The following is a 15,911-nucleotide window of genomic DNA, read 5'->3' as shown; positions in this document are numbered from 1 at the left end:
TTAACCATATATCCTTATAATTTCTTTTTCTTTTTATACTTTGTTAGGAGAGATTTACCTAATTTGGTGCTACCTAGCCTTGAGGCTTGAGGCAATTAGAAGAGAGGTTGAAGCCCGGTTTTCACCAAACGACAAAAAGGTTTGGCAATATTTACTTTGTTTATAAACATCCAATCAAGATCTGGAATAAACCCACCAATTGCATGCATTAATCACAACCGATGATGATCGGCTGACCTTGCCCTAACATATCTATAATTATTGCCAGCTTCAAAAAAGTCCAATCTAGATGGTGAAGGGTCCACGATCACAATTTGAAACCAAAAAATTTATAAAAATTAAAAAAAATAAATAAATTAAAAAAGAAAAGGTTTGCTTGATGAAGAATCCTAGATAGGTCCAAAGTGGGGGCATGTCAACACAGGTGGACCCCCCACACCCTCCAGCTAGCCCTGCATGAAAGACACGAGAGCAAGGCAGGCAGAGGCAGGGGCAATCCATCTGAGAGGAAAGAAAGAAGGGATATCATCCATCGATCCATTATAAGCAAAACAGCTCTCACAGAGGATCCTGCAAGTTTTAGCCTTTTCCTCTACAAACCCTAACTGGGCCACCATGGTACAGCTCTTCCATTAAATTCATCGCTTCACTCTACGGATTTCCATATCACTCTTTCCTCTATTCTCTCTTCCTTTCACCTTCTTTCTCTCTCTCTCTCTCTCTCTGACCTCTCCTAGGGCAAGAGCTACCTAGAGTTGCCTTTCCCTATTTCCCTTCTCTCTCTCTCTCTCTCTCTCTCTCTATTTCATCTTTTTTTATATATCAAACTCATTCCCCCAGTATACTTGCCTCGATCTGCCATTGACTCCACTACTTCCTTTGTGTGTGTGAGAGAGAGAGAGAGAGAAGGATGGGACATCACTCTTGCTGCAACAAGCAGAAGGTGAAGAGGGGGCTTTGGTCGCCTGAAGAAGATGAAAAACTCATCAATTACATTTCAACCTATGGCCATGGTTGCTGGAGCTCTGTCCCTAAACTTGCTGGTAACTTTATCTTCTCTCTCTCATATGTATGTTCTACTATATATATATACACTATTTGTTTCTCGAGTTTTGATTAATTGTTGTTATTATTTAATTTCTCCATCTTGTTGTTTAATTTGGTTGTGCAGGCCTGCAGAGATGTGGAAAGAGCTGCAGACTAAGGTGGATAAATTACCTGAGACCTGACTTAAAACGTGGGAGCTTCTCCCCCGAAGAAGCAGCCCTCATAATTGAACTCCATAGCATTCTAGGAAACAGGTATATATATAATCTTTATTATTTCCATCATCATCATGGGCATGAATTTTTTCATTAATTTTTAAACTTTTTTTTTTTTTGGTGGGGGGGGGCAGATGGGCTCAGATAGCGAAGCACCTACCGGGACGAACAGATAATGAGGTGAAAAACTTTTGGAATTCAAGCATAAAGAAGAAGCTCATAATCTCCCAAGAGGTTGTAGTTCCTGCTGATCATCATCATCATACACACAGCTACCATTGTAATAATTCTGAACAAGAAGCTTTCTTCTCTCTAAATGCAAACCCTAATTTTCTCCTGAGCTCTCAACTACAAGACCAGCTGTACCAGCTTCCTTCTTCAACCTCACCCTTACAAACCAACAATTTGCTTCATTTTCCACCTCTTATGCCTCCATCAATACCAATTTCTTCCTCTTGTGACCCCCTCTGGTCATTAGAGCACCAAAATTTCAGCATAGGAGCAACTATACATTATATTAATGGAGATAATAATAAACTTAATGATCCAAACATCACACCATCTCAGGATCCTGCATTATTTACACTGCCTCCTCCTATGCCAAAACTTTGTGAATACAGCATGCCATATTCATTTTCTTCACAAGAAACTTTTGACCCTCTTTCTAGACTCCCATGTTTTCCATCTGGTTCCAACCATGCACATGAACTGCACGTGCCCAACAATCAAATGGAGTACATTGACGCCATCATGTCATCCCTGACATCATCGTCTTCTTCATCAGCATCATCATTGTCAACCGGTCAATTTGTCACAAACCCTAATCTTCCTTCAAGGTGGAAGCCTTAGACATATATAAATATATATGGAGCTATAATTAAAATATTATAATGCCTTCATTTCTTCACATTTCCACCCAGAGACAAGTGGAAAGTTTCACACATATATATTATATGTGTTGGTTTTTTTTATGAAATATATATATATATTTGTCATATGAGTTGTTTTTGTATATCATGATGCACTTGTTTCTCTCGTCATGTACTTTATTTATATAGCTCCTGCTTTCATTAATTAATTATTATTTTCCAATAATTTTTTGTTTGTATAATTTTCCCAGATAAATAAAAAAAAATTAAGACGAAGGACAAATTAATAGTCAACTTGTAGGAATTTTAGGACATAAAGTGATAGGTAGAGTCACGTGAAGTCCATACGTGCGGGCGGCTAACGTAGTACGAAACTAGTAATCATTAATACTCAAAGCATGTACAGAATAATAATCATGTGATTAAGGAGGAAAGTTAATTAAGAAAGACATAATAATAATAATAATAATAATAATAATAATAATAATAATTCCTTATTTTCAATCCAGCCTCGTGCCTCTTTCTTTGAATTTTGAGGCATATGATATGATGCTGAGCTGTATTCACGTAAAATGACAGTAATGAAAGTAGTTCACTTAATTCGTTGTTTCAAATTAACCTCAATCGAATTTTCGTTGTTTCTTTTGTTTTTTTTTTTCATACAAATCTTAACGAAAGGGTTGAAATACTATGTTAAAGTTTTTTGAGAAAATATAAAGTATTGATAATAAAAGCAAAAGCAAGAGAAAAATAAAGAAAATAAAAAGACAGAATTAGGGGTAGGGGTTTGGTGTTGTGTTAAACACCTAGCTACATCCACTCTGAATGGTCTCTAAAATTATATTATATTTATCGACTTATTGCTTATAGTATTTAAGTCCCTATTTAAAATTGAATAAGTCGACCTATATAAGTAAACTTAAATCTACCTATATTAAAAAATATAAGTAGAAATATAAATCAATCGCGTGTGTATATATATATATATATATATATATATATATATATATATGTGTGTGTGTGTGTGTGTGAAAATACATTCTAACAAAAATCCCTTCAATCCCTTAATAAAATCTTGAGAATTTTGGATGTGTAGAGTCAAGAATCGCAACTTAACTACATTATTGTTTTTCTGGATGTTTTGACAAGTGATTTGTAGCATGTTAGCCGCCAAAATTGAAGCATTCTCTTAATTGACGTACGTAATTGGCCAAAGAAATTGCAATTCAAATCAATTATATATTCAAGTCAACAAATCCTGTAAGAACATCATACTTTTACAGGTGGAATAGGATGACGTGCTACATTATTTAATTAGTTAACAGAGACTGATAAGAGAAAGGATAAGGGAATACGAAATAGAATTTTTTGCTATTTTTTTTTTCATTATATTTTAAGATTAGAGTTCTTATAAGTTTGAGTGATATCTCATTGTAGTCTATTTAAAGACTCTCAATAATGTTAATAAAAGGCATGTACTTGGAGATCGAATTATCTTCCATTACACGCACGAAAAATCAAGCGTGTAACATTTGGTATCAAAGCTAGATTTTCATAACTCACACATCCAAGTTACAGAGCAGCTAATTAAGGGTGTTCATGAATCAATCAAAGGGTACTGTTCATGGCATCCATTTTTTTAATGGAAGGAGAGGCCTTAGAGTGGTTCCAGCAGGATGCAGATCATCTAAGAAGAACTTTCACTAGTTGGCCGGGAAGATTTTGTGAAGGCTTTTCAAGTCCCAATTCATTCAACCTATAATTATCAATTTCTATCAATTTTGGATTACAACAAGATATTCAATTTCATGTTTACAGCGTCCGTGATCGGCTTATCTGAAGTTGTGAATTAATTTGCCTACCTTTGTTTAGAAACAAGTAAAAAATTGACAACACTTTTGTTACCAACCTTCAATTCCTTGTACCTCGTTGGTCGGTGGCATTTGTTACCTTAACCAGGTCAAGGGTTCTAAGGATGGTAGAGAGATTGCTAGGAAGAGAAAAGCTTGAAGAGGTATTCTAAAATACCTCCTTTTAAAAATAAAAAATAAATAAAAAAAAAAAATTGTTTAAGTGTGTTTATTTTTTAATCTGTTTGAGGGTTTCATCAGGAAAAATAATAATAATTTATAATAACTGCATATAATTCTTTTATTTCATATAAGGTAACTAGTTAAACAGAACATGAACATGTTCTCGATCATGACAAGTAATTCTAAAAATGATAAACATCATTCATTTTTCAACTATATTCACTATGAAATTTGAGGAAAGGTTAACAAGTTTAATGGTTGATTTATTAAATTTGTAGGATGAGATGAAAAAAATATTGACGTTAATCATTTCTTTTATATATATATATATATATATATGAATCGAAATGGATGAGAAATGAAAAAATAGCATTTCTCGATAGAAAAAGATTAATTGGACTTTGTTTCTTCTTTTTCTTTTTCATGTGTGCCAAACAGATGTTACCAGACATCCTGAGCTCCTTCCAAATAAGGTTGTACATGCAGGCAAATATAACTACAACTAACCACTATATGCATTTGCATACTATACGTATACTCTTTTATACTATATATAAAAGTGTATATGGGTGGTTGGCCACCCACTTTATTTTCCAGGTTTTTTTTTTAATTATTGCTTTTGTAAGTTTGAAAAAAAAAAATTGGTATTATTTTAGAAAATGCAGTTAATTCCTCCAGGAATAACTTTTTCTCTCATTTTTAAGAGAAATAATTATTTTTGTGTAAAAAATTAGTAATTCTTACGGAATAACCATTCCCAGTGAATACGCCCTTACAAAACATAATCCCTATATATAGGGATTATGTTTAATTTTTTTTTTTTTTTTTTTTTTTTCCTGTTCTCTCATCTCATATCTTGTTGACTCACTCACGCCATGACGTTGCACTCTCACTAAGCAACTACCGTCTTCCTCTCACAACAACATAGATTTTATCTAAAACATTAAAAGAGGCTCAAAATATTTTCAAAATTGTTTAAAATAGGCCTTAATAGAGACCCAAAAAAAACTCCAACAGACTAAAATAGGCTCCAAAGGCCTATTACTTGATATGCATATAGTGAATAACCAGCATTCAACAACCACAATATCCACACCAATAGCAATTATTAATAGGATGATGCGGATGCGGTTACCTAAAAGTAATAATCGCATTAAGCGAATATTGCCAATTAACACATCTCCATCCTCATTTACAGCCCCCTACTTCAAACAATCAGATAGAGATGCATCACTTGATGCTTTTGCAACGCAGCAACAGCTAGACATCAAACCAGAATCGCAAGTAAAGAAACTGAAATTTACAGGCAAACAAACTATAAATTTTACTCGAGTAACAAAAGAAAAATAGGGAAGCATATCTATAGAATAAACGATTCTGGAAGTTTACATATCAAAGTTCCATAAAAGAAAAGTGGTCATCCAAATCGTATTCAAAGGCCTTCTAGACCTTTAAGGTAAAGATTCTTCCCAATTTGCAGTCCTACCAAGAAATAAGGAAAGCTTTAGACTTGATTTCAGTCCAAGCCAGAGGCAAAGATGCTAAGCAGTAATTCTTGCACGGCCCTTTGCTATTCTTCGAGCAATGACTCTCCTCCCACCTTTGGTTGCCTTGCTGTTCATGTGAAAATGTGCATTAGCCAACATGCAAATCCTACATGGTTTTGTTCACAGTTCTTTAAGTAATTAAGAAGCCACTTAACACAGGTCAGAAGCCAGCTCTAGTTGACCGTGAAGTGGGATAAATTCCAAACAATATCTGCCTTTACTTACAGATCGACCATAAATGAGCATTCGAATCAGCTGATCTAACAATAGAACTAATTCTGTAACAAAAGCTCAATGGTGTCCCAAGCAGTCCAATTATGACCAACATGAAGTACACTTGATCCACAGACCTATGCTGTTAAAAGCTAATGGATTATCCCGTGTGGATCATCTGATTTCATCATATTATCCAAATTATTTCTTATATAAGTTCTCTATTGTGATTTTTTTTGGGGGAGAGAGAGAGAGAGAGAAAGAGAGATGTACCGAGCAAAGAATCCATGGTTCCTCTTCCGCCGGATGAGGCTAGGTTGGAAAGTCCTTTTGGGAAATAAAATCATTGGCTCGTTTGAAGAAGAATCATCTCCTGTAGAATAGAACAATTACCAGTTATGCTTAAACCAAAAGGAAGGGATGCAAATGGTATTGATGACTTAACTGTTGAACCAACCCCTGAAAAGTCTAGCCAAAGTATATTTCGGATATTCCTTTTAAATTAAATGCTTCCATTTTTTATTGCAACAGTTACCACCATGTTCTAGTAATGCGGGCCCCTTTTGAGGGCTTATTCAAAGAAAAACTGCATCTGCGTTGACTAGTAATGGAAGCAATTGTTTGTGGCAGAACTTTTGAGTATAATTTTATACTAAAGATTCATATCAAGGCAAATGTGTCCCCTTATTAGCCAATATATTCCTTCAATATCAAGAGATAGAAGAACCTCCACCAGCAAGGGCAGGGCTTATCATTCTAGAGATATTATATCCAGACGTATGTCTCATAACCTCTGCATATCAACCAAAGTGAGCAATTAAGTCAAAATATCAGCTCCCCTCTACTGCACCTTGACATCGAAAGATATCACCTCAACATGTATAAAACCAGCATGGCAATACCACCTAAATTCTGAAGCCTGCTACGTAAGTTATCTCTCATCAACAAGCATAATTATTAGCTATCTGGATATACCATCAGCATGCCCATATATCATTAAGCCACAGAAGAGATCTTATGGCGTTTATCATGTTAAACAACTTAAATTCATAAGTACCAGAAGCACATGACTGAGTTACCTAAAACAAGGTAATACCTACTTCTATAGCAGGAACTTCAAAGCATGAGATCCCCCTATAAGAACATTTTTTTTTTTTTTGGCCCACCTTCTTGAGTGTTGAGGTTAAAGGAATATTAACTTATTCCAGTGTATAATAAATAACTCCTGTCTACTAGCACAAAGCCACGCAACAAGTAAAAAGAGACCAACAGCTGTCTGCATCCTCGCCTTTTTCTCTTGCCTGTAGATATTATGCACATTCTATCCCCCACCCCTGACCAACTCTTCACTCCATTAGCACAACCTAAATGGCATGCTTGATAAGTATTGTTTTATAGAGCATTTGGCCGAAATTTCCCACAGTTTCAAGGATGCAATCTGTAATTGACACTATATTTCTGATGACAAATCTTTTTTTATATAAACAATCGATATATCATTAAATGTGTAAGGCACCCCCAGGTACACAAGAAATATACATGAGAAAACAACTAACTAGAAGGATAAAAAATAACAAGAAAATCATGATAACTAATCACCAAAAAAGAAACAACAGCAATTGTCCAAAGATACATAGTATAGAAAAATAAAGCCTTAATCTCCTTCAAAGTCCTCTCGTGATCCTCAAAACTTTTGTCATTCTTTTCCCTTCATAGACACCACAAAAGGTATGAAAGTATCATCTTCTACACAGCAGCACTCTAAGTATTACCAGCAATATAAGTTGTTTACTCGTTTAGGCATAATCCAGCACAGCCTAAATCAACTAAAGAAACAATCCCATAAGGCACCGGCAACCTCACAATGGAGAAGAAGATGTTCCACGGGCTCTCCTCATTTCTTTTATACATACAGCACTTATCAACCACAATGACATGTCGTTTCTTCATATTGGTCATGGTAAGGATCTTTCCTACGGCCCTGACCAAGTAAAAAAGGCCGCCCTCAAATAAACCTTAGTATGTCAAACACTCTTCCCAAGGAAATGAAAGCCATCATTGCATACCAAGACATTGTAGATCTAGCAATAAAAAAAACTCTTTTGGAGGGAACCCACCAAAGCTTGTCCTCACCTTCCCATCTCACTTTAACTAAATACAACCCCATGAAAAAACGAGGCAAAGACATGCACCTCCCAATCATGAACCGCTCTAGCAAAGCTAACATTCCATTGAGTGGAGCCACCCGAGAGGTCCAAGTGATTCACAACAGAAGCATCCGTCACACAATCAATGTCAAATAAATCTAGAAAGGCTTCCTTAAGTACCCATATCCCCACACTACAAATCATGCCAAAAACTAGCCTTGAAGTCATCTCCCACCTCATATCTGGTATGGCTACAGAACTTCCCCCAACCCCTCCTAATATTCTTCCATAAACCCACCCATATGTCTAAAGAGGCTTATTAGAACACCACTAACTGCCAAATTTAGAGTCCACCACAATTCTTTACCAAGCCTATTTCTCATGTACATAGCACCATAGTCATTTTCCTAAGAAAGCTCGATTGAACATTAGCAAGTTTTTCAACCCACCCCAACCCTCCTTCAAAGATCAGAGAACAAACTTTGGATCATCTTACCAGATGATATTTGAACTCTTTACCTAGTCCACCCCATAAGAAATCACATTAAAGCTTCTCAATACAGTTTGCAACACCCATAGGGAGAGAAAAAAGGGACATTAAGTACATAGGTAAATTGGAAAGTGTACTATTAATAAATGTAATCCTACCACTCTTAGAAAAATACATTCTTTTTCAACTAGCCAATCGACGCTCTGTCTTGTCAATAACGTCGTTCCAAATAGACTTGGCCTTTTTTTATTATTATTTGGCACCGAGTATCTGGAGCTTCGCTCCGACTAATCCCGGGGGTGCACAACAAAAAACCAAGATACTTCAAAGGCAAGGCAAAAACCCCATAGCCTATAATACCTGCCAACTTCCTCATCACCAACATCAACCACAGAAACCAATTCTGACTTAGCCAAACTAACCTTCAAGCCCGCAATAGCTACAAAACATAAAAACAAGCACCGCAAATGACCTAGATGATCTGGGTCAACCCCATTGAAAATTGAAGTATCATCCGCAAACAAAAGATTAGAGATATCAATCTCTGTTCCCACAAAGAAGCCAAATAACAGTCTCCTACTCTCTACAGCAAAAATCACCCTACCCAAAGCCTCCATCACAATGACAAACAACAAAAGGGGTAAAAGGTCCCTTGTCTCAAGCCACAAGAGCTACTAAAAACATTGGTGGTAGTGCCATTCACCAAAACTGAGAACCACACTATGGAAATACAATAAGCTATCCAAGAGCACCATTTCACCCCAAAACCACACCTCCTGAACATGGACAATAGAAAATCCCAATCAACATGATCATAGGCTTTTTCTAAGTCCAACATGATCATGCATTATTCTACTATCAAGGCATTTATTAGCAATATGAACGAGATCTAGGATCTGCCTACCCCAGATGCAAGCATTTTGCGATTTTGAAAGAATCTTCTCCAACACTATCTTTAGCCTGTTTGCTAAAATCTTAGCAATAATTTTGCAAATGCCACTCACAAGGTTGATTGGGCGAAAGTCTTTGGGATCAACAACCCTTGAAATCTACAGAATGAGGGCAATGAATGTAGCATTAAGGCTCTTTTCAAACTTACCTCTAGCATGTCACGAAAGACCTCACTATGTCTTCTTTTATCACATCCCCGCAAGCTTGGAAGAACACCATAGAGTAACCGTCAAGGCACAGTGCCTTATCACCATTCATTGCTTTAACTACCACTAAGACCTCTCTTTCCTCAAACTCTCCCTCCGACTATATAGCCTCAGCCTCACCAATAGAATCAGAGACGCCATCCAACAAAGGCCACCAACTGAATTGCACGGTATACAACTTTTTATAAAACCTGACAATGTGCTGGATGATCTCCAGCCAGTTAGTAGAGTGTGCCATCAATCAACAAAGAGTCAATGGAGTTCTTCTTCCTATTGGAGTTGGCCACTTTCTAAAAAAAATTCGTGTTTGTCACCTCCATTAACCACAAAGCCCTAGATTTCTCCCTACAACTCACCTCCTCCATGAGAATGGATCTCTCTTAACTTACTTAATACTTCTGCCTTCTTCATTACAAAAGTTGAGTTACTAGACATATGAGCAAGCTAAAGCCTCTATAATGACAACGCTCTTGGAGAGAGAGGGAAACAGAAAAAAGTTTAAGGTTCTCCTTTACTTCGAGGCACCAAAGAAAAGAATGTTATGAATTAAATGTAATTTTTTTCTAAACTAATCACAAGTCTATTAGAAACAAATATTATCACCCCCCATAAGTCCCCAATGATATGCACACAAGAGAAGATTACTTTGTTGATATGCTATGGTTAATAAAAGTTAGGAGATTTATAAGCTTAGAGGCCAATGAGGAATTGAGGTATCATCATTTGTAACCAGTGGTTATCAATCATAACTAGTTAATAGCAAGAAAAGGCATAAAACACAACATGGGTTTCTAGAAATACTTACTACAATGAAACTCTTTGGGTAAAACACCTCCCCATTAAGACAAAGCACAAATTACTGTAAGAGCACGTTCAAGTGACTAACAAGGAATCAGATTGTCAAAGTTACCAAATGCAAGTCCCAAGGTCAGAATTATGGCAGTTGCTGCTAAAGCAACTAAGTTACTTTGTTTTTCATTTCTATCCAATAAATTTGAATACCACTAAACTTCTATACAAATTGGGTTGCCGCATTCAGTGACTAAAAACCAAAACATAAAACAAAGAAACAAAAGAAGGAATATCAAACCAATTAAGTAACCAAAACAAGCTCAATCAAGGGGAGGCTTGGGCTTCTCCAATCTAAATTCTACAGGATTATATATTTGTAAGGGGGTTTGGGTTAGACTTTTCTGTTGGGTAGTTTAGTTTAGATGAGTTATTTAGTAACTAAATAGGCTGAGCTGTAAACATGGGATTTGAGCTATTAAAAATAAGTCCAATTACCATATTGTGAGGCATTGAAGAAAGTATTCAGATTGTATTCAGTATACGTGGAGGCCCAGGCACCTCGAATAGCATATTGTAATTCTTTCATTCAAATTCAGTTTAATTTTCATACCCCATCTTCTACCATTTCCATTACATAGAAGTGCATAACAATATTCAAGTGGTACATTATTCTCTTTTACCTAAATTTTATCGGCAACCAAACAGAACCCAAATAAATGTCATTGACAAGCTTGTCAAATGTACAAATTCGCATGCTAGTCAGTTTTTCGCTCATTAGGACCTAAAAATGCATTTTTAATTTATTATCCATTTCCATTAACAAAATCCTAGTCCATTGGCACATAAATATATGTAGAGGGAGCGAGAGAGAGAGAGTACCGTCCGGTAAGAAGAACCTGAGAGAAGGGAGGCCACAGGGGTAAACGAACCCTTCAACGTCTACTTTTCTCAGCAATTCGGCGTCGTTTTGCTGCGGAAAATGGAGGGACGTCTGAAACTTGGAGAGCGACGGGAATAGCATTGGAGTGATATCGAGGCCATGAGACACGATTTGGTGATTCGGATTCGGTTTCTGGTGAAGAAACGAGTTGGACAAGAACCGGTTCATAAGAGAACCTCCGGTTCGGACCAGGGTTTTGGAAGCCATTTTTGGTTTCGAGAAATGGTGATTGCTTCTGCTAAACCCTAGAGAGAGAAAGAGAAAGGGGCGGGGGTATATGTGGAATTTTGACTAGGCGTCATATTGGGCCGTGTGTGGTGGGTTTCATGAAGAAATTAAGGCCGTGTTTGGTTGTGTAAGAATTTCAGATGGTGAAATCAAAGTATGAGAAGAAAGTAGTTTCAATCCGAGAGAGGAAGTAGTTTAAGATTGTGAGTTTAGGGCTTTGTCTCGTATCTCGTATTTAGTGTTTTGCATTTCTTTTTGAACAACAAAACTAAAAAGATAATGGAGAGCACTCATAATAATGGATTACTCGTATTCTTGTGCAAAATGGTTAATCAAAACTTTCTTTATTTAGTTTAACTAATCATTTTTCAAAACATGCGTTTATCTAAATTTTTTATGTATTTTTTTAAAATAATCATTTTTTAGATTTTTTATTATTATTCATTTTAATTTAAATCCCATTTCCACCAAAAACAAGAAATGCATAATCAAAACTCACTTTTGCAAACAAGAAATGCAAAACCCATTTCCACCTAGAAAGAAAGAAACCCCAAACACTCTTTACAAATCTAAAGCTTCAACTGGATAGTCTCCGCCATTTGTCATCCAAAACAACCAGTTTTAGTCCAATCTTTTGACTTAAGAAGCTCAGCTTCATGTAAATGTTGTACACACAATTACACAAAGGAGGACCTTCCTACCCAAACCTCACTCCTTAAGGGCCACGAAAGAGAGAAAGAGAAAAAGGAAAGTCAGCCATGAAAAAAAAAAAAAAAACCGCTCCAAGCTATGGTGAAGCTCCGTTGGAGAAAAAGAAGAAAAAAATGAAAAACGAAGGAGATTGTTTAAAAAAAAAACAAAAAGGTAAACTTCACTTTGACTTCATAAACTTTTACTCGATTTTACAAACTTCTCTTGAACTTTCAAATCTCTCATTTTAGACCTCTGGACTTTCAATTACTCTCAATGTGGACCCCTCTGTCAGATTTTAAACGTTACATGACGTTTATACCCCTGACTTTTGTATAAAATTTCAATTCCCAAAACGTTTTTTTTATTTTTAAAAAAAATAAAAATCAATGACATTTTGATCTTTTTTTTTTTTTTTTTTGTTAAGTAAAGATATATATAAATCAAAAGCGCAGAGGGGCGCAACCCTAGTACACCGGGAGTATACAAGACAGCGACTAAGAAGAAGAAAAAGAAGGAGAGAACATAAAAAGAAAATCTTGGAAACTGATCACTAGAGGCACTAGCCAACCAGCAGTCCAAGTGAAAAGCGTGTACAAGAAAAAATGAATGAGTTCCTCAATATTCCTAGTCGAGTCCTCAAAACATCTAGCATTTCTCTCAATCCAAATGCACCACATGAGGCAAAGAGGAACCATCTTCCACACAACCGCGCTTCGAGTTTTGCCACCCGCCCACCAAGAAGCAAACAACTCCTTTACGTTACCCGGCATAACCCAACACAAGGCAAACCGAATAAAAACGGCATTCCACAAGATACGCGCCACCCCACAATGAAGAAAAAGATGATCAACAAACTCCCCATCTGATTCACACATACAACAACGATTTATCACCACAAAACCTCTCTTCCTAACATTGTCCAAGGTTAAAGTCTTTCCAAGCGCAGCCATCCAAACAAAAAAAGTCACTCTCGAAGGAGCCTTAGTGCGCCAAATACTTTTCCAAGGGAAAGGAATGGGGCCTTTAGATGCAAGGATCCTATAAAAAGATCTTACCTCGAATTTTCCTTTACGTGAATAGATCCACCTTATTCTATCCTCCCCTTCCCCGCCTATCGGATGCGAATACAAAAGCATGTAAAAAGAGGCCAAAACCTCCACTTCCCAATCATGTACCCTGCGAATGAAAGAAACATTCCACTGAACCGAGCCATTTAAGCATTCCATGTTGTCTACAATAGACGCATCCTTATTGGTGGCAATATTGAAAAGTCCAGGAAAAGCCTCCTTGAGAGACATGTCACCACACCAGATATCCTCTCAAAACCTGATATTGGACCCAAGACCAGGGACAAATCTAATGTGGCACCGGAACAACCTCCACCCCCTGCATATGTGCTTCCATAACCCCACCTCATGCGATCCTCTTGGTACCCTAGAGCACCAACCACCCCGTACCACACCATACTTTGCCACCAGAATCTTTCTCCACCAAGCCATCTCATGAGCAAATCTCCACAGCCATTTTCCCAACAAAGCTTGATTCATTAAACGCAAATTTCGAATGCCTAAGCCTCCCTCAGAGATCGGAGAACAGACCTTATTCCAGCTGACCAGATAGAATTTGAACTCTTCATCAATCTCACCCCATAAGAAATCACGTTGAATTTTCTCAATGCGCCTCGCCACTGATGCCGGAATAGGAAACAGAGGCAAAAAGTAGGTGAGGAGATTGGATAAGGTGCTCTTTATGAGAGTGATCCTCCCCTCCTTAGACAAATACAAACGTTTCCAAGAAGCCTGTCTTCTAGCATATTTCTCCAACATGTCCTCCCAAATAGCCTTGACCTTGAACGAGGCCCCCAACGGGAGACCCAAATACTTCAACGGCATAGAAGCTATTCCACAACCCAAAATGCCAGCCAGCATGCCCGCATTGTCTATACTACCAACAGGGACCAAGACGGATTTAGCCAAGTTCACCTTTAACCCAGAAACAACTTCAAAGCAAACAAGTAAAGTACCAATATTTCTTACTTGAGTAGGATCTGCCCCACAAAAGACCAAAGTATCGTCAGCAAAGAGAAGGTGAGAGACGATAACCTGATCCGTCTCTCTAGCTCCCACTGTGAAACCAGAGATGAGTCCCCTATTTATCGAGGCATCGATCAACCTACTAAAAGCCTCCATGACCAAGACAAACAGGAAGGGAGAGAGAGGGTCTCCTTGCCTCACTCCACGTGAACTATCAAAGAAACCGGAAGAAGATCCATTGATCAAAACCGAGAATCTCACAGACGAGATGCAATGCTCAATCCAAGAACACCATTTCTCTCCAAAACCGCACATTCTCAGTAAGTAGAGAAGAAACTTCCTATTCATATGATCATAGGCCTTTTCCATATCCAGTTTGCACAATAAACCGGGTTCCCTTGATCTGATTCGACTGTCCAAACATTCATTGACGATGAGAACTGAGTCCAAGATTTGCTTGCCTTTAACAAAAGCATTCTGGGGTTTAGAGATAACCCTGTTCATCACTCTCTTCATTCTATTGGCTAAAACCTTGGCAATAATCTTATATGTCCCTCCCACAAGGCTAATCGGACGAAAATCCTTTATATCAGTAGCTCCATGAGACTTTGGAATAAGAGAGATAAACGTGGCATTAAGACTTTTTTCAAATTTACCTCGATCATGGAACTCCGCAAAGACCGCCATAATGTCCCCCTTGATCACATCCCAGCAATCCTGGAAAAAAGCCATAGAAAAGCCATCCGGACCTGGAGCCTTGTCCCTATCCATACCTTTCACCACCTCTCATACCTCCCTTTCCTCAAAAGGAGCTTCCAACCTAGAGGCCTCACCAACATTCAACATATCAAAATCAAGGTCGTCTAGCCTCGGTCTCCAATTGAGACTCTCTATGAAAATAGACTCGTAAAAATGAGTAACATGATTACTAATGACCTCTTGGTCTGAAGTCGTAGAGCCATCCACAATCAACGTCTCGATAGTATTATGTCTTCTATTTGCATTAGCAATCCGATGGAAATATTTTGTATATTTATCTCCCTCTTTCAACCAACGGATTCTAGATTTTTGCCTCCGGCTAATTTCCTCTTATAAGAGAAGAGTCTCCAACTCTCTGGTTAGCGACTTTTTCCTCTCAATATCTTCAAGGGATAACCCTCTCTCTTCCTCCACCCTATCAAGAGCCTTTAAATCATCCATTCGAGCCTTAATGTGCCCTCCCACATTGCCAAATTCTTGGCTATTCCATCTCTTAATGTCCTCCTTGAGAGCTCGCATCTTTTTTGCCAAAATAAAACTCGGAGTGCCAAGAAAATGATATGAATCCCAACAGCTCCTAACTTTGTCCGCAAAACCCTCTGCTTTAAGCCACATGTTTTCAAACTTGAAAAGTCTCTTACCTCCCAAAAAGCAGTTACAATCAAGAACAATAGGAGCATGAACTTCCCAATCTGGGGAAACTAAGAATCGATCTAGCTGTGACCAAGAGTGGTTGTTTGACCAAGTA

General features: G+C 37.5%; 2 protein-coding genes across 2 annotated transcripts; one reads left to right on the top strand and one right to left on the bottom strand.

Annotated features, from left to right (window-relative positions):
- The first annotated feature begins 805 nt into the window (after positions 1-805).
- LOC132187845 (transcription factor MYB26) lies at positions 806-2,111 on the top strand. The gene is made up of 3 exons (XM_059602278.1): positions 806-1,043; positions 1,172-1,301; positions 1,397-2,111. The coding sequence occupies exons 1-3, from the start codon at positions 911-913 to the stop codon at positions 2,109-2,111; spliced, it is 978 nt and encodes a 325-aa protein (XP_059458261.1). The 5' UTR covers positions 806-910.
- Positions 2,112-5,502: 3,391 nt separating this feature from the next.
- On the bottom strand, positions 5,503-11,814 carry LOC132186045 (uncharacterized). Its single transcript, XM_059599825.1, has 3 exons — positions 11,390-11,814; positions 6,198-6,297; positions 5,503-5,778 (listed from the first exon to the last, which is right to left on the bottom strand). Exons 1-3 carry the CDS (start codon positions 11,655-11,657, stop codon positions 5,706-5,708), a joined length of 441 nt encoding a protein of 146 aa, XP_059455808.1. The 5' UTR covers positions 11,658-11,814; the 3' UTR covers positions 5,503-5,705.
- Between the last annotated feature and the right edge of the window lie 4,097 nt (positions 11,815-15,911).

This window comes from Corylus avellana, chromosome ca7 (genome assembly GCF_901000735.1).
Source record: "Corylus avellana chromosome ca7, CavTom2PMs-1.0".
Taxonomy (NCBI): domain Eukaryota; kingdom Viridiplantae; phylum Streptophyta; class Magnoliopsida; order Fagales; family Betulaceae; genus Corylus; species Corylus avellana.
This window is presented reverse-complemented; position numbering and strand designations above follow the sequence as displayed.

Bases quoted from the DNA above. Each gene is read 5' to 3' on its own strand.
- LOC132187845 (XM_059602278.1), top strand. From the start codon at position 911: ATGGGACATCACTCTTGCTGCAACAAGCAGAAGGTGAAGAGGGGGCTT. The intron at 1,044-1,171 runs GTAACTTTATCT...TTGGTTGTGCAG, and splicing joins CTCTGTCCCTAAACTTGCTG to GCCTGCAGAGATGTGGAAAG. The intron at 1,302-1,396 runs GTATATATATAA...GGGGGGGGGCAG, and splicing joins CATAGCATTCTAGGAAACAG to ATGGGCTCAGATAGCGAAGC.
- LOC132186045 (XM_059599825.1), bottom strand. From the start codon at position 11,657: ATGGCTTCCAAAACCCTGGTCCGAACCGGAGGTTCTCTTATGAACCGG. The intron at 6,298-11,389 runs GTACTCTCTCTC...TCTATTCTACAG, and splicing joins CAGGTTCTTCTTACCGGACG to GAGATGATTCTTCTTCAAAC. The intron at 5,779-6,197 runs GTACATCTCTCT...TCACATGAACAG, and splicing joins AACCATGGATTCTTTGCTCG to CAAGGCAACCAAAGGTGGGA.